Source organism: Ips typographus, unplaced genomic scaffold (assembly GCF_016097725.1).
Source record: "Ips typographus isolate SLU unplaced genomic scaffold, UJ_Ityp_2.0 IpsContig35_part1, whole genome shotgun sequence".
NCBI lineage: Eukaryota > Metazoa > Arthropoda > Insecta > Coleoptera > Curculionidae > Ips > Ips typographus.
The window spans coordinates 40,413-59,015 of NW_028098574.1; the positions used below are offsets into that span (position 1 = coordinate 40,413).

The 18,603-nt window shown below is 34.2% G+C and overlaps 1 protein-coding gene across 8 annotated transcripts in view; it reads left to right on the plus strand.

Annotated features, from left to right (window-relative positions):
* Positions 1 to 18,603, plus strand: part of FoxP (forkhead box transcription factor P) — a 67,833-nt gene that overhangs the window by 21,804 nt on the left and 27,426 nt on the right. For all 8 annotated transcript variants that reach the window (XM_081995016.1, XM_081995015.1, XM_081995025.1 and 5 more), the window contains exons 2-3: positions 1,115 to 1,222; positions 16,851 to 16,973. In XM_081995016.1, coding sequence (XP_081851142.1) covers positions 1,115 to 1,222; positions 16,851 to 16,973 — 231 coding nt within the window. The remainder of the gene's footprint in view (positions 1 to 1,114; positions 1,223 to 16,850; positions 16,974 to 18,603) is intronic.

Here is an 18,603-nt window from a genome sequence, read left to right on the forward strand (position 1 = left end):
TTAGAAAATTCCTTTATAATTAATAAAGTTTCTAGTATTGTGGAGTCGAAAGTTGGACTGTGCAAGAATGTTGGTTCAATTAGTAAACTGATTGTAACTGTAATATAATCTAATAGAACGTTTAAATGTTACGCAAATTCTTGGAATATAAAGGCATAAAACTGGTCGTAATGTTTTTACCTTAACCATATTAATTTATTTAAGTAAACAGATGAATATTTAATTATCTCGTTAACAGCTTTATTAAACAATACATATTTATTCTTGTATACGCACAGTTTTGTGTCACAAACACATCAAGCTTGTTATGTAATAGAAAAATGATTTTCAGTTGATGAACTTGTAAGATTGATATCCTCTGAGTTGACATTCTTGGAAACTTTCATTTTATCACAACATTGGTAAAAGTGTCGTGTAGGTAAACCGTTGTATAAAAAAAACAACTTTTTCGAAGTTTATAGAAATGTGAACCTTATTCGGTATGTTTTTAGCAAAATTACACCAAGCTTATCAGTTTTAGCTTCCAAGTTACATAAGTACGTGTTTCCAGCCAGATTTGTAGGAAAACATTGACACTTGCGAAAAGAATAAACAAACCGTCGTGCTTTTCTCATTAATGCAGAACAGTCATAACTTCCTCGAGTCAGCTCTTTACAACTGCTGATCTTTACTTTATGCAGGCCGTAAGAACAATATGTTGTTAATTTACCAATTAATGGGCTCGTACTTTGTTGTTCTCGTTTTGCTGATCTCTGCTCGTTTTCCTTGTTTTCTAGTGCCAATAACACTGTTGTAAATCAGCTCGAACCCTAAATAAATTAGAGCGACCTCTAAGCAACCTGAAATCCAAAAGAAGACCGGACAAAGCGTATACCGAAACGGGACCGGAAGTAAACGGAAAAGAGCATCGCGATGTTTTATGGCAAAGAAAGGGCGCGTCTACACAGATGAAATTATAATATCGTTTCTACTAAGCGCAATGTCCCTTATAAATTTACTTTCCGACGTTAAACTTATAAAATATCAAGTTTGGATTAACTTTACTTTCCACTGGCAAATTTGAAAAACAAAAGATCATAAGTTTTCGACCTACTTAAAATTGATTTTTTTTAAGGGTCACATAGGAGAGGTGCCTTACGAGACCGCAGTGGGATGGTCCAAAAATCATTATCCAGGAGCAACGAGTCCTTGGCATTCAAGCATCAGGCATTCCAGATATAGTGTAAGTTTGTGAATAGCATTATCTTAGATAACGGGTGTTCAATAATTGTTATGGTCAGGTCGCCTATGGATGGCAATTGTCACAAAAAGCGTATGTTTAGATAACGTTGCAAACAATTATTATATGACAGCTGTCAATCCGCTGGTTTGATTTCTAACCACAGCCAACTAGGACCATAACAATTATTGAACACCCGTTAATAATATTATTCTGATCTGACATTTTTACAGTCAGTGATGACTGTAATGACTGTGAATTATGGTCATGTTTAGAAATGGTTTAAGTATCTTTTTTGTGATTCTGAACTGCCAAAAGTAGGGAGGTTTATGCAATTACTTTTCCTTAAGACCTTTGGTTTGGAAAGTCGTAAATATCAGAACCCTTGTTTGTGTTTAGGCCATAATGGCATCATAATAAGTTCGACAGTCTGGGAGAGCTCGGAACAACACTGAAAAAGCATTCTTCCGGAGATTTAAAAGCCAAAGGGCGGCTATATTGCCCCTTTTTTCTTAGCGAGTTTTCGTTTTTCTGCGGATTTACAACCTTTTATTAGACCCTAAATTAGATTTGGGCTATTCCTAGGCAGCATGAACTCTGTTGCTCTCCAATTTAAGTATGTTTAACCTCATCAGCCATGGTTATTATAAGCATTTCTACGTTAAACATAGCAATAAATTCAACAAAAACATAATTCAAAAGCAACAATTGGACGGCTTGAACATTTAATTAAAACCTTTTAAATAAATTGCCACATTTTTTTGTTTCAAGTGGAAACATAAATATATACGGTTCTTATCGTCGTCGACCTTGAATTGTTTATAAATATTTATCATTAAGGAAACAATATAAGTTATCCAACTTTACGTATAAACAAGTATTTTACTGTGGTTATCGGGACTTATCTATCCAAAATTAAAAGCTTTCCTGACGACTTCTTTTTGTTCTCTGATCTGTTCTAATAAGTTTCCAAAGTGAAAAAAAACAATTGTTATTTATCAAAACATCGCCAGTACCTGCAGCTTGAATAAAATCTGTTTTGTCATTATTGTTAAAGTAAAAGTTGTCTTTATCTTTAAGGTCATTTTCTATCCAAAAATATATATTATTGCGATTACGCTTAGATTACTTATTATCAACAAAAAACAAGCTTGTAACATTTAAAACTGTAAATTCTATATGGTGAGACAAAGGATTTTTCATAAGAACGAAGAGTACTCTTATTACCTTAAATTTGATCAGTATTTCAGCTACCATATTATGGTTAAATTAAATTGCCTATTCACGAACCGGTACCTTATGCGTAAGTAATAAATTTAAATAACAAATAGCTCAAAGGAATATTGGTAATTAGAATATTGTTGTCTTTAATTAATTTTTTTATACTCTACTTTTGTCACGAGACATTGTTTCTTTGATTTTTTTTTCTTGTCTTGTGTATAAAATATTTGATAGGACATCTTTCACAACTTTGCCCTGAATTTTCACACGCATTACTAGATCTCGGATCTTTTCATATAATACCGTTATATATTTATAATTAAACTGAAAATAGTATTTGTATTCGTGTTGTATTAGATACATGATCAAAATGTAACCAATTAGGACATGTGCCAGTCAAAAATACGCTTGCGTTGCAAATAACCAAACTGAAATTATTTATTAAACACGCCGATAATGTCGAAACATATATTGATATGACGAAACTATAATGTTTATATTGTTTATTGTATTACCAGTTTTGCTTGTAAACTTGAACCTATTAACCGAGCAAGAAAAAAAAACAAAATAATAAAACGTTGGTTATTTTGTAATAAATTTGTTCTCCTTGGGGCTTTATGTTACCAACACTAGAGCCATGCTAAATGCTTTAATTCCCTTAACTGTACATTGTAATAACAAACTAAAAATACATTCGACGCTTTTTTCCATTTCGGCAAAGGTCAAGATAAGTGTATGCATGTTGTAGTGCGTAAACAAATTTTTCAAGTAAACAACTGTGTCATTACGTAATTTTGACTAAAAAGTTTATTTGGCGTTTTTGATAATTCATAAAGTGTGTAGTAAAGTAACTGTGCTTCTTTAATACATATTTCATAGAACACGTTTTTCAATGTCAGTTGAAGCTGAGTTTGCTTATTTTTTTCTAGAAGAAACAGAATAATATTTGACAAATAACACAGTACTAATAAATCTGCCATAATTAAAAAAACCATCCTGGGTGTTTTCAATATTAGTGAAAAACTTTAAGTAAATCGATTCTTTTGAGGATTGAGAAATAAATGAATGAAGGAAATACTTCATTGATAATATTCTGTTGTTTTGACCATGATCCACAACTTTCACTGTTAAACCCCGAGTCCGAAATAGAACTACAACCTCGAACTATTTGTTACTGAACAATGATTCAAATACGAGCTAAGTTCAGTTCGTTAAAAAAATATGGAACAAAGGAAACCAGTTTAAGAAATATTAATTAAATAAAAAGAAGAACGAAGCCATGTCATGTTTATTTAATTCAAGTCGTAAATTCGCGTTCGCAACCAAAACTCTACACATTTGAAAACCGTAACCTTCCGATATTTCTAATTTTGTCAAGTCGGATAAACAAGTGACGTCACATTATAATAAACAAATAAACACGATGTACAGATAAAAGATGTTTATTATGCATGGTCTTTCAATATATGCTGGCTGATACTCGACTTACGTCATGTTTTCGTCTTTTTCCCGCTCATTGATATTAAGTAGACCGCACTTGTCTTGATTTTGTGGTACCTTCTATTATAAACTAATGTGGGTTTATTTGTGTCTGAAACAGTGGCGTAGCATAATCCACTTTCAATTATGTAATTTTTTATACATTTTACGAATTATGTTCACCTTGGTTTGAAGGATTTGATGTTATTTATCTACTCTTTTAAAAATAAGTTAAGGTCAAAGTACTTTGAGCCCATTCATAAAGCCGAAACCTTTTCTAGCAACGTTACGCGAGATTTGGAAACACGAATGGCAAATATAACAGTCAAGCAAACAAATTAATTAGAAAGTCAAATTATCTACGACGCTGTCTAACAAGCAAATAATACGTTCCTTAAAAGACCACATTACAGTTTATTCAAATAACACACAAACAAACATTAACAGGATCGTTAAAAATTTTAAGCGTATACTTTCCTAGATTTTTTTTTAATATTAAAGCGGTATTAGCATATCCGATGATGTAAATGGGTTTTGTTGTTTTACTAATTTTCTACTCTTTATTAGTAGTTCCAGTTGTGTACCAAATTTAATACTTAACCCTACCCAGCCTAAGCATTAAATCTATTTGTAATCCAAATATGTAAGTTTACTAGAGCAAAATACGTGGGGCGAATTTGTACGACAGTGTGCATTCATTAACTCTCTTTAATTTAGTAAAACGAATATTAAACAATACAAACAACCTCTGAAATATTGTTATCCTTTACTCAGCCGACTCCCTGGGTTTTATGCTAATTTACCTACATCGTCTTTGATAAAACTCTCTGTGTGTGTTTAAATTATGTTTAGGATCGATAAAATAGGGCTGTACTGCTTCAAATCAAATCATTTTATGATTTTAAACTTCTTGGGTGTTTCCAGTTTTAGTCAAACTAAAAGTCAATTATTCAGACACTGTACAGTAATTTTTAAGTTAATTTAAGTTTCATCTCTATTTATACTAAAGAGTAAGTCTAACATAGACATTTCTACACAGTAAATTATACAGTTAAAAAAGGCGGTATTACATAAAAGAAAGGCTGTAATTTTGTTACAAACGTAACTTACACTTACCTGTGTAAAATCACAACGAAAAATTACATTATTTCTAATGTAATTAATAACTATTTATTCAACCAAAGCGTAATTTCACTCCAAAGGTTGTAATTTTACTAAATTTAGTTAGAATTTTTACAGATTCCAATGTATTATTTCTTAAAGTTATGGTAACATTTTTGATATTTGAAATTTTATGTTAAATTCAATAAAATTAATTAACGTTATCTTTTATGTGATTTTAACACGATTTTTAACAGTGTAGGTATATTAACGATGATTGTAGCGAATATCTAAATTTGAGATAAGAAGTTGGTCACGTGACTTTGACTATGGTGACGTGATTATAAAAATATAAAAATCAATTTTTTATAGTCACGTGACTTTGAAAATTAAAGTTACCTTGAAACTTGTCTCTTGACTCTAAATTAGATTCTTAGAAATTGAGCCTATAGTAAGTAACGATCATGTTATGTTTCACTTTTATAATCTTGATTTTTAAAAATAATAATAACAACTAAAATAGTCTAAATGTTAGTGAAGTCAAAATTTGGTGACTTCAGTTGAAAAGTTTAACACGAGAGTGCCAAAATGATTGAAAGATCAAATTTAAGTATGCAGAACAATTTCAGATACGGATGTAAAATATTCAGAACCAATTAACTAAGAAATACAGAACCGAGAGCATTGGATACTTCATTATTGATAATCTTTTATTTTGAGTTCGCCGTCATTGTTTAGCCAGTTGAAATATAAAAGTCTCTGGTGATCTGTAAAATCGCAATCAAATTTGTCAAAGATGGAACTGTACCAGTGGAGTAGTCTCTGTATGTTTTTGCTTCTATTCTATTCGAATCAAGTTTTGAGGTAATATTGATTATGAAGAAAAGCTGTAGTGTAGTTAATGAGGTAATGTTGGAGCTATAAAATTAGGAGTCTTTCTGAGGCGATTGTCTTTTAAGGAGTTTTAACTTTGTGGACGCCACTGAAAGCGAGGAAATAGTGGTGAGATGAGGGGTTTAGCCATCAAGCGGGATGCTGATTTCTTAACGCCTTTGTCTCCTTTTAGCCTTTTTAAAGAGGATTTAAAAGTGATAATTAAAAACTCTTCGACATCAGAGTGCAGTCGAGTTCATTATTTCAAAAATTAACTTTGAATCGATATTAATAAGTGTTTCTTTGTTGGAATCCCGAACCTCAGCAAATTGGTTTTTCTGGAGTCTTTTGGTTGACAAGTTGTAATGGACTTGAAAGAACGGCGGAGTTTTTGCGAAAAAAATTACAGAAAATGTAAAACGCCGAGCCGCCAATGGAGACGGTAAAAACGAAATTAAATATGCTGGACGAAGTCAGCACATATGACAGGTGATGGGAAGAAATACGAATACATACATCGGTTAATTTATGTAAACAATGAAAATGTGGTTTCGAAGAAATATTTAACAAACATTTGTTGTGTATATTTATCTAAATCTATACATGCCGGTTTCGTTTGGAAGTATAAATATTCCTAGCGAGGCTCAGTTTTTTCTTGCTTTTTGTTTAAGCGCTAACTATGTTTGCGGTAAAGATGAAGCATACAGGAAAAACAAACAACTATTAAAAATGAAATGTCATTAATAGATTCTCTTTTACGAGATACCGTTTTTTAACTTGCGTGGACGAGCATCCGTCCTTTTATATTCTCGACGATCAATTGTTTGAGATTGTCTTCAAGACGAGACTCTACTTGTGGTCTCTTCAAAGATATTACTCTAATTTATGCTTTGAAGAAACGCGCAGCTATATGACCAATTAAGCCATTCTTCTATATACCTATAAACTATGTATGTTTAAATATTATGAAGCACTCCTGAAAATCACTCCATTTACTGGCCGAGATATATACGTGATGTATTTATTTCTACTCACCCATATTATTTTAAAACTGTACTAATTATGTCGACAGTGTAACAAAATTTTGTTGCAAAAATGTTTCACATTGTAATGAGGCTCGAAATTTCTCTTTGATTTTCATATTGTAATAATAACATTACCTGAACAGTAAATAAAGCACAAAACAAACAAAACTCACGTATTTGTTGAGTTTTTCATCAAAATAATTACCTATTATAAATGAGAATGGACGTATTTATTTACTGAACAAACTACAATAATAATTATTTCCGATGTAATTTAGGAATAAATTTTCTGTGCTATTTAATAATCCGAAACGTGTGCCAACAAATGCGCAAAACGTTGACAAAAACGTACGTTTGTAAAACAAATAAAATTAGAGTAAACATGTATTAATTTCGACGGATTACATTAACATAAACTTTTTAGGATGCGCAATCAAAAACATTTTGTTTAAATTAAACTTAATAATCCAACTCTCACTCTGCGTGCATTAATCGAAACTAATTTATGTTTATTTGCATGTTTCAATTTGTAAATCGTTATTATATTTTGCAGAAAAAAAATTATGATGATATTATGATAGAGGGGAAATGTCAAAATAATTTAGTAGTTAGTTTTATTTTATTTCTGCCATTGGTGTATATCATTCCATAGGTTGTTTTGAAACGTTTTTTCATTTAGCTTTTGCTACTCACGTTGGTTGCTAGAACTATCTATATCTCCTTTTTTTACTCACATTTTACACGATTACGAATTAATTAGATTGGACCATTAATTGTGTTGTACATATTTACTATAATATTTGGAATTATAGTATGTTATTCAAATGAAATGTGTGTCTATTTAACAGAGCTGGTTTATGGACAAAATGGTGAATAAATGGTATTGAACTTTCACGTGGCGCTAAGTCTGGATGGTTTAGGAGGCATCATTTCGTTTCTTAGCATTTTTTTGGCAATATTCTTTACATGGCTTTACATCTATTTTTTATTTGCAGTATCTAAAATTTTTCCCTAAAGGGATATTCGGCGAAACATATTGCCTGAGCCTGGCAGTAATCTGGGGATTTATTAAGCCGGATGATGATCGCAAAAAAACGTGGAATCATTGTTGTTTACGAAAAAGGGAGAGACCAGACCGGGTGCGGATTGCAGCCGAGTCATCTTGCCTATGCAATTGCCCTGCTAGCGAAGAATGTAAACAAACCCATCACGGGAGCGAATCTGCCCCTATCAATACACCGACCGTTTTGCCTGTTTTTCTTTTTTCCTCTTGTTTTTCTGTCTAGTCGGCGGAATTTTAATATTATTTTTTTGTATGAAATTGCCACTCTGGTAAGAGAATACCTTAGATACGTTAGAATAATTTAATATTTATTTTACAGTACAAGGTACAGTAAAAAAGGCTATCGGCCGCGTGGCCTTTCTGTCCATGATACATTTGAGCGAAAAAAAAATAAAAATTCTGGTTAATACACTTAATATTGACAATAACGACTATATACACTAATATTTACTTACATACAGATGTTTTTTACATTTGATTGAAATGCTCCAACAGAGTGGAGTGGGGAGACGTGAAGCGGGATTGTCGAGTTGGTCTTTTAAGGGAAATAGGGTTTATTATGGTCCAGTTCTGGGGGTTGTTGTTCCATTTTGTCTGTAGTAATAATTTTTATAATACCTACATGAAATTTAAAAAAAATGCTTACCTGCATCCTGCAACAAAATTGGTCTTACCATACCAAGTTAAATCTGAAATATACTTTACCGTTACCCTTTCTCTTATTTGTTGCTTTTTCTTCTATTTTCCGGAAATTGGGTCACCATATACTAAGAAACCTTCCAAGTAAAACAATATTGAAAAAGTCTGGTTGGTTTGCTGCTCGGTGAATTCTGGTTCTGGATATTTTTCAACGTATGCGAGACTTCTAAAAAAAGGCGCTGAAATCTCTAAAAATTAAATAACAAAATTAAAAATATGTGTCTTGCAAAGAGCAAAACCCTCGATACTATTATTTTTATATTTACTTACTGGTCAAGTATACTGCCACTCAATTGACAATAAACTGCCTCTCTTGAAATGGTTTCTACCCCAATCTGTATATACCTAAGGTAGAGCTCGAATCAGCTAAGAAAAGGCCACAGGCGTCATCAAACGATGATGTCACGATCTCTGTACGTCTCGCTTTAAATATTGCTGCTCTCGTTACTTTCCAAGTTGTTGCAGCCAGTCAGTGGCGTGCTATTATTTTATCAGTAAAATGAAACATTTTCGTCGTTTTTAATAAAGAAAATAAAAGACAACAAGTTTTTCAAAGGAATGGAAACTCCTTCTGCTTCTTTCTTCATAAATTGTAAGACGTTACTGACGATTTCACGGCCTTGGCTGTATATGATAACACCTTTCTTTCCAACCTTTTTGAAAGACATTTTGACAAAATAACGTTTTTTATTCATAACACTATGTGAACTTCAACTGCGACCATCAACAATACAACCAAAACACCAGACTAAAACGGAACCTAACCTAACCCCCTAAGTCTCCCTGTCCGCCACTACATTTTTTTAAACTTGGCAACACCGTTTAGAGTGCCGGCTAGTAAAAGCATATAAAAAGGTCCAAATGTCCCTGGCCGCTGCCGCATCTGTTTTAATTGTGTCCAAGTAAAAACCGTACTACGTTGCCAAGTGGCTTTTTGACCGCTTAACAGTATATTTTCGGGAATATTTTAATAGGACGCCTCTGATTATATCTAATGCGACGGCAACTGTAGAAGGAGAAAGAAATAGTTTTAAAAACTGCGTCATTGATGATGCGGTGGCCTTTTCTCATCTGATTCGAGCTCTAGCACAAGCCGTTCTAGAGCTTTCTAGACTTTGTGGATCAGTTTTACAAAATTATTAATAAATGAGTCTAAAAGGACACGTAGTGTTGAGAGACAAGATTAAGAAAATAGAAGAAAAGCCTTAATTTGTCTCCAATTCATTCATTTTGATAAACCAACTAAGGTACTAGTAATACTTGTGGATGATATAGGATTTACTCGCGAAAAGTAAAATAATATTACCTATAAGAAGAAAGATTCTTCTAGTTAATTCTTTAGGATTTATATTAAGTATTTTAGACTGTTATATAATGTCGCTAAAAAGTTACACTTGGCACGACATTCCTACAGAGTGATTATAGTAAAAAAAGACGCACACAGTTTGTATTTCTATATTTAATCATGTTCAAGAATCCGTAATCAATCATTCAAGCCGGACAATTCAAAATTGATGTTTACCGTCTAAAATTTCTGTTGCTTTTTCTGAAGAACACGTTATTTATCTTGTTCGATATAGGTTGCTTCAAGACTTTAAAAGCCAGGGCCCAGGATGTTGGCGTATTGTGGTTCTGTGTTATATATTGCGGTTTATTGCTTTTGGATGTTTGAATACTTTTTACTAAACAGGAAATCTCATCTCTCTCATCTCACGTATTTCTTTGTTATTAACCTATTTTTGCTGGTGTGATGATCAGTTTAGTAATAATGTTGTTGAATCATGTCGGATTGTTGTTTTGTGCGACCTTAATACCTAGTCATCAGAGTGGGCAGACGGTTATGTTATTATTTTCTTCTTATATCTTTTTGTGTGATTCCAACTAATTGGAATATGAAATATTTTGCTGGATGTATGAAACTTAAAATTATCTTCCCTGCATCTGCACACATTGTTCTAGGTTTAAATTGAAGTTTTTTTTTCAAATGGAGATACTATGATCCAATATTGTTGACAATGTTTTATTTTGTAGTGCCGTACATGTAAGATAATAAACTGACACATTTTACAAAATTAGTACAAATTTGACAAATGATACTCAAAAATAAATTATATACACGATGTTGTATTACTTAAGCTGCAACCTGTTTTTAAGATCAAATATATGAAGGATGACGATTTTTTGGTGGTTTAACTGACCATATGATCTGTTAACTTAGATATGAAAAAATGTGTGTCATATACTTTTTTATATAGTTATTATTTGAAAGCTTATAATTGCATTTTTCGTTGGGCTATTTATTTTTAGATAAAAATATTGAAAAGATTTGGCACAAATTTATTGGAGATATTTTGGTTGCAGTGTGAGAGTGTGAGTCAGTGTGAGCATTACAGAATCTATAGCGTATAGCGTGGAACATAAAGGTTCGATATGCAAATTAGGAAATTGCACAAGATTGAGAGAAACGGTCACGTGTGCACCTTGAAGTTAGGTCCATCTGAGACGCGGATAAACTCTTGACCGATGCCGGGGCGTGTCGTAAGACCGCGCAGTCGCCACCTGGTTGGCTCCGAACGAGCCGCCCAGTCGCGAATCCGAACAGCTAAAGCCCAGCCCACGCAACAACACAACACATTTTATTCTATTTCTTGTCTACAAAACAACAAAATAAAATTGTCTTGAGATGGTGCCGATCTTGCGCCACAAACCCGGGCCTGCCCTTATTGCAGAAGCCCGGCCGCGGTCAAGCCAATGCACAATTGCCTCCATGCCTCCCCTATTCCTTCTACACAAAATCAAACAAAACGACTTGTTTCTGCCCCATCTTCACCGCCATGCACCAACTTATCTGATTTATTCGTTTGCCATCCAAACTCGAAATCCGCCGACGCCATCATATGTTTCTTATTCTACTCTGGAAATAACGAAACAATTCAACAATGCAGTCCTAAAAAATCGAAAAGTCTCGCTCACCCTGCCTAATTATCAGCGAATGACAAGAGTATTTTTTTCTCGTGAGATCGAACTCAGAAAATAAATGATCGGGATTGTGACCTACCCCAACGAAAATTATCGGGCAATGTCAATCAAGAGGGGAACGATCCTCAACTTTAAAAGGAAAGCCATAAACCTTCACTTTTACTCCCTTCATTAGTTTTTTAGGTTTTCAGCTCGTAAGAGTTCAACATTTTTTAAAAAAACTAAATTGTTGGCATGTATCTTATGGGATATACCTACACCTACGTCAACAATTACTATGGCAATCTCGAAAATGACAAAAATTTGGTTAAACTGGACAAAGATGGTAATTGAAAAATAAGTTTTTATGTTTGCATGTTCTGAGGTTGTCTAATCAGTTAATACAAATAACTGACACTTTGTCCATGTAACGTGTACCTCTCTACCACATACACTTTTGGCAGTATAATAATGTATTAGGTACTTAAATTTCAATAATTATTTAAACTATTTTAAAGAGCTAAAGCAATCTTACTCCAACTTACCCTATATGAAACTTTGAATTTTGTAACCCTGCTTATCCAATCTTTAATGTTTACGTGTTTACTGAATGGAATAACTTGAGATCTTAATAAGAAATTGTATTTTATAGTGGTTTCATACACATTTTCTGAGGAAATAATCTATACATTGACTGATAACAAAAGAAAAATAACGGGTGTTATTTTAGGCGTTGTATTAGCATAAATAACATAGCAGCCGACTATTTAGCCATTCATATCACGGGGGCAATATTTTTACAACGAAAGCTACGGTTATTTTTCAGTAGAAAAAACGTCATAATCATACTATCATCCCCTAATTTAGGCTTTCTTTTTCCCCTTCGCGCTCTGATAGCGGTTTATGTGGAGGAGCCAAAAAGTCAACCTATTTTCTCGAGACATCCGCCAAAAGGTGAATCAGAGGCGGGGAGTGTTATTTCTTTATTGGCAATGGTTGGAGCTGCAGGTTGAATTAGAGGTGTATAGTCTTATTTGATTCGATGACTGATTAAAGACTGAGTATATAAACCATATGTATTGTATGTATAGATTATTTTGTATTTTATTATAGATAGGAATGTTTCAGGCCCCCCGCTTGTGGACATCGATGAAGAGACTAATTTAAACTTCTTTATTTTCTGCCAAAGCTCTCTCACGCTGATCCTCCCCAAAATTAAGGCGCTGTTAGAATGTGTTTAGTCGAGTGTAAACTGGGTGCCTTTTATAGGAATTGCCGTATTCAATATTTATAAATATCCATTCTTATTTCCGGGTAATAATTAGATAAAAATTGGTGACTTATTATTTCGTCCGCAATCTGGTGGTTCAACTTAAAGACTCCAAACAATAAATAGCAGCCGCCCCATAACGGGGCTCATACAATAATCATTTAATTAACCTATGCGCGGGGTGGCGTTTCATTTTTGCTGCTAAACAAAACAGGCATAATATTGGAGGCAAGCGATCCAAGACGGCCATTTATAATTCATAACAAACAAATGAATGGGCCCAGACCTTAGAACGTTTTGAGTAGCTCGAGGCGACGTTTTGACTCCTTAACTCCATCAGTTACTTTGAGCTTATTAGGGCTTTCCCCTTCTAATTAATCAATATTGAAAGTGTAGTTTTCTGAGACTAAACATTTATAAAAATCCAATTTTTAATCATTTATTTTCAGCAAAAATGGCTGTGATGAAGTACTTATAAGATTAGATGTTACCAATTTCGCCGATCTGGCGGCTTATTTATTAGTTCTTAGCGTGCTTGACAAATCGAAATGATTTACACTCGGGGAGCAAAACAAAACAACCTGAATTTGATAATGTCAGTCACAATGGGGCGCAAAACAACCAATTTAGCCCGTTCCGGTAATTGCTTAATAAATTAGTAAGTTTCCGATGTTGCGCCAGGGAATCCTGACTGATTTGTCGTTTCACGATAGAAAATACTATTACTGTGTTATATTATATACGTAAAAGTCACAATACTTTCAGGATGAAGAATTGTTTCACTAAACAGTTATTTAATTAAATAATACACGGAAGTGGCAGCCGCGTCCTGATATCGTTACGGGGTGCCAAAAAGGACCATTTTTCAAGTGGCCGACAATGGAAGTCGTTTAGGGCGGTTGATTACTGACTTCCTTTTTTTCACGTCCATTCATACGGACGTCAAATAAAGTGGGAAAATGGCCATCGAAACTGGCCGCCAGAAACTTCTTATTTACAATTTCAAATGGGTCAAAGGAGGGAAACAGAGCTGGATTTAATAAAAAAAAAACAGTTTTGTGTTATGTTACAACAAACACGTTATTTTAATATCAAGTTTGGAATAGTCCTACAGAGGTCAATTACGAAAAAAAAGTCAAAAACTAAAAAGACTTATTTAAAAAAAGTGCAGATTTGAGCCTAAACTATCACTTCAGTGATACGTCGACTTTTCGACGTTTAAGTGACACAATTAAGTGATGACTCCACATTAATTTTTAATGCACATTTTTTTCTATTCCAAAAAATCCAATTCCAACACTGCAGTGGACACATAGATTTAGAAAAAGTCGTGTTGGGAAGGGGGTGAAGAGGGAGGCGAAAACACTCAAGAAGCGAGAAGAATTGAGGCCGAATGTATCTAACGACCGGCGCAAGGCGTTGGGGTCCCCAAAAGTGCCGAAACATAAAAAACTGCTTTTATTTTCTTATATTCTTATTATTTATGATAATACGTTTCGGGGTTTCTCGAGGAAAAATTCAGGCAATTTATATTATACACGTTCGGGGTCTGCGACGACGTTTTTTTCGCTCTAATGCCCAACGTCGTGACCAAGGTGAGCGAGGAAATTTTGATGTAAGACCTACAGCGCGAAAGGACAGCAAAAAAAACGGAAGAAAGTCGATAAATAGGGATGCTGATTCGATATTTCCTTGACGGAAAAGCCGCGGAAGAAATCTCCTAATTGCAAATAGCGGTGCAACCCCATTGACGACTCACCATGAATGTAAATGGTGCGATCTCCGGAATCTTTTTATTGCTTTTTTTCTTTAATTTATGTTATTTTATGCTTTTTATTTGGATCGCGGGGTGGCCGGTGCCCCAAACCAGACCGAGTCGATTTGTTCCCCACTTCTTTCAATAGGACCGCGCCACAAATCAGAAATACTTCATTTACAGGCGCACTTGCCTTTCTAATTTATTTCGTTCTATTAAAATTCAGCTCATTTCCTTCACTTGCAACTACTGAATATATAAAATTAGTTGCCCCTTCGTTCGATTTTAGTTGCTTTTTCCACTTTTCCATCCCGGTATTTTTATCAAATGCAAATTTATTATAGGTACTGACTAACTAAATATTTTGGAGCGACCAAGACTTGATCCTAAATTAGTGTGGAACATGGATCGGAATCTAATTTAAAATGTTACAAGACATATTTTTAACAAAAACCCCGCGGCTTTGGCACTGGATTCAAAATCAACTTTATCGGAGTCGTTACAATTGGGTTTTTATCAGTCGATAGGATAAGCTTTTGCACAGCTTAAATCTCCTTGGCGGGGCGGAACGGGGGTTTGAAGGGGAATGAAGGAACAGGAACAAGGAAATACGGAAAACAAATAGTCGCCATTCAAGTCTACTCTTTGAATATAATTAGCCAGGCTACCGAGTCTCCGAAAGATTATTGAAGTTCATTCGAATATCTTTATCGTCCTAGCTCATACGAACTAATTATTCTAGAAGAAATGCCAACAACACAAAAACACTTAACGGGAATGGGTGAAGTGGGGCATTTAATTATTTTCGGCTTAGCTTTTCTAAAGCGGGAAGTTAAAGATCGGAATGAAAAATGGGGTTAAGGGAATATCCGTATACCGTTTGACTGTATTACGGAGTGGCTTGTTCAAAATCAGTGCCAACCGAAAAGATAACTGGAGGACGTATTATCCAGATTATCCCTTAAACGGTATAAATGACCATGAGGGACCAGCTTTGTGTGTGTCTGCGTCTTATCGGTTTCCTGTAAATGTTTAGTCGACGATGGGGGCTCTGTGGTCATTTTTAAATGTTCTTTTAAATGATTTTCGAGACATGTCGGGGGTTGCAACATGCCCAAACATGTTTAACGACCACTGTCTGATATTTATATCAAAGACCAACATATTTTTAAGAATTAAATCGTGTCAGCGTCAAAAAAGAAGAAAAGAAGAGCAGAGAACGTGTTTTAATTATTGAGCTGGCTAATTGCTCAGAAATTTTGAAAGAAAAGTGATTAATCGATGTTATAAGCAAACATATTTTTAAGAAAAATTAAACTCTGATATCTTATTTGTGTTTTATATATTGTCCGAATTACATTTTATATTCGGTAACTTAGTTTTCTGGTACTTCTTTTGACTACTCTTGAAATTGATTATATAAACCGAAAACACAAATGGTGAGGTTTAAAAGAACTGGAAGCAACACAAACGAGACTATCAAGAAAATGGACAATATAACTGTAAACGGTATCAAATTCCAAAACAACTATGTACTGACCCCCTCGAAATCGCTTTTAAGTTGTACGATTACCAGACTGAAAACAAACGAGCCTGATTGGCGTTTAAAGTGAGCTAAGCAAATAGTTTCAAAGAGGGGTTGACCGTTTTCTTTATTTAGGACAGAGGCCACTGACAATGGAATCGAAAACTTTAATATATAATCCTATAGTGAGAGCCAGTAAAACAGAGGCGTATTACTTACTTTTTATCTGTGTGCCTGGGCAACAATTCAATTTCTCTCCTTAAAATTAGAATAACTGACTATATATCATAAAAAAGCTCAAGTTTAGGGAATAAAATAGTAGAAGTTATTTTTGGGGGTTGTAGCCATTCGAAGGGCCAAAGTGAGGGCAGCGAAATTATTTTATGGAGCGTCACTTCTAAAAGTGCAGGCCCGATAGCAAATGTTGCGATAGAGCTCCCCTGTTTGCCTTAAATTATATTAAAGTGATGCTTCATTATAAAAAGATTTACTGTTCTTTATAACGTTCTCAAACAAATTCCATATTTTTTTGTGCGGCATATTATGCACTTGTCAACAAAAAATCAGTATTATTGATAAACAAGAAAAATAAAATTACTATAGATAAATAATATATCTTTTCTCTGAAAAAAGTTTTTAATTCTGTTATATTAATTTTCAGGATGATGGAACTATGGATCAGGATATGATAGACGAAGATGGCGCTATCAACTTATCAACGTCACAAAGGCCGTCTGCTGCAACGACGCCAAATGACAGCGTGCATCAAGATGACGTCGAACAGGTGAGTGGCCTTTTTTTCGAAGGTGGATATAAATCAAAAGTTTGGGAGAAATTTAGCCCGGTATACAACAGGAAGAAATCAAAAGGAATACAGAGCTCTCCCCCGTTTTATATTTGGAGACATCTGGCCAAAACGCTTTCAATTAAGATGAAAAATCCAGTGCATTAGTACGCGCGAAAAGGAACAGCCGCGAGGGGGTGAAGGGATTTTAAGGGACGAGAGGGACGGACTGGAGTGGTGCAACCGAGGGTGTGGGAAAGGGTAGAACAGCTCTATTTTAGACAGAGGAGCCTGATTAGAGCGGACGGACTGTCTTCGAAAATAGTCTGCCTTCTTTTCAATTGCATTTTCAGGTTTTGTTTGTTTTTCCCCGTTTTGTAATTCATATTATTTTTTAAATTTAATTTTCACGGGGGAGTTCTAGGAGCCTACATTTTATCGCCCACTTTTTATAGTGGGTGATCGATATTCATCTGGTAGCATTTCGGCCCCTTTTAGGCCATTTATGCCATATGTTGTTTCGTAAGACTTTTATGGAAGTTTTTCTTTAACTCGTGTTTTTTGAGACTAAAAGTCGGTTATTTGGAGACATATTTTAGAGAGCGGGCGTCGTGAATTAAAAGAGGATAATTCCAGTTGATGGATGGATTCGATAAAGTTTTTGTTCGGTTCGCTTTTGATTTGAAAATTAAGATATTTGGCTGCATAATTAGAAACCAGCATAATTTTGAAACACTCTTTATTTTCGATCACGTATTTTAATTAAGGATTTCAACAATCGCCAGGTGTCGCCGTTCTCGATTTCTTTACTTCTCACCTCTCGAGCTTTCGCCACTGCAACTCGTCGAAATTAAAAAGAGGTTTTTAGATATAATTTAATGCGATTTCGGTGAACTTCGCCAGTTTTAAATGTCGCCTCCAATTTAAATTGAAAAACAGAAAGTTTTGCCTCTTTTTATTGGCAGACATTTTTCTTCACTCCCAGTTCTAAGAAAGTCTCGATTCTCTGAACTTGATGAAAATTACAGATTCATAATAACAGTGAAAAAGCAATAGAGTTTTATATTAGATCAGATTAAATCATATAGAAGTTTGAAAGCAAAAATTTAAATTTCATCCCAATCATGATCAAAAACATTCATGGGACCATTTAGTTAAAATAACATACTTGAAATTAAACAAACAAGGAAAAAGCGGAGACACGATTCGTTGAGAAAAACAAAATGTGTATCATACTCGTTTAAATTATGCGAAATTAATCCCCAGGCAGGTAGGAGGTTATTATTTTCGCAGCGATACAAAATCGGGGAATGTTGGGTTTCTAGATAAGCACAATCCTGCACGCACCGTTTAGAAGAAAGTAATTTATATTCCCCAAATATTTCCTTTTAAAATGAGTCACCGCGTGTAAGAATAAATATTTTCCTAATTTTCATTCTCCAACATTTCACATTAGGTTCCCCTCCAGGGAGAAAGGTGTTTAGATAAAAGAGAAATTTTGTCGAAAACAAACTTACCATTTGAATATTAACTTGTTGTTTATAATTATGAAGGTAATATATTAGTGTGAGAGAAATTTTAAAAACTTTTTTGAATGGTAAAGGAATGTTGAAGCGACGAGCGAGGCTCA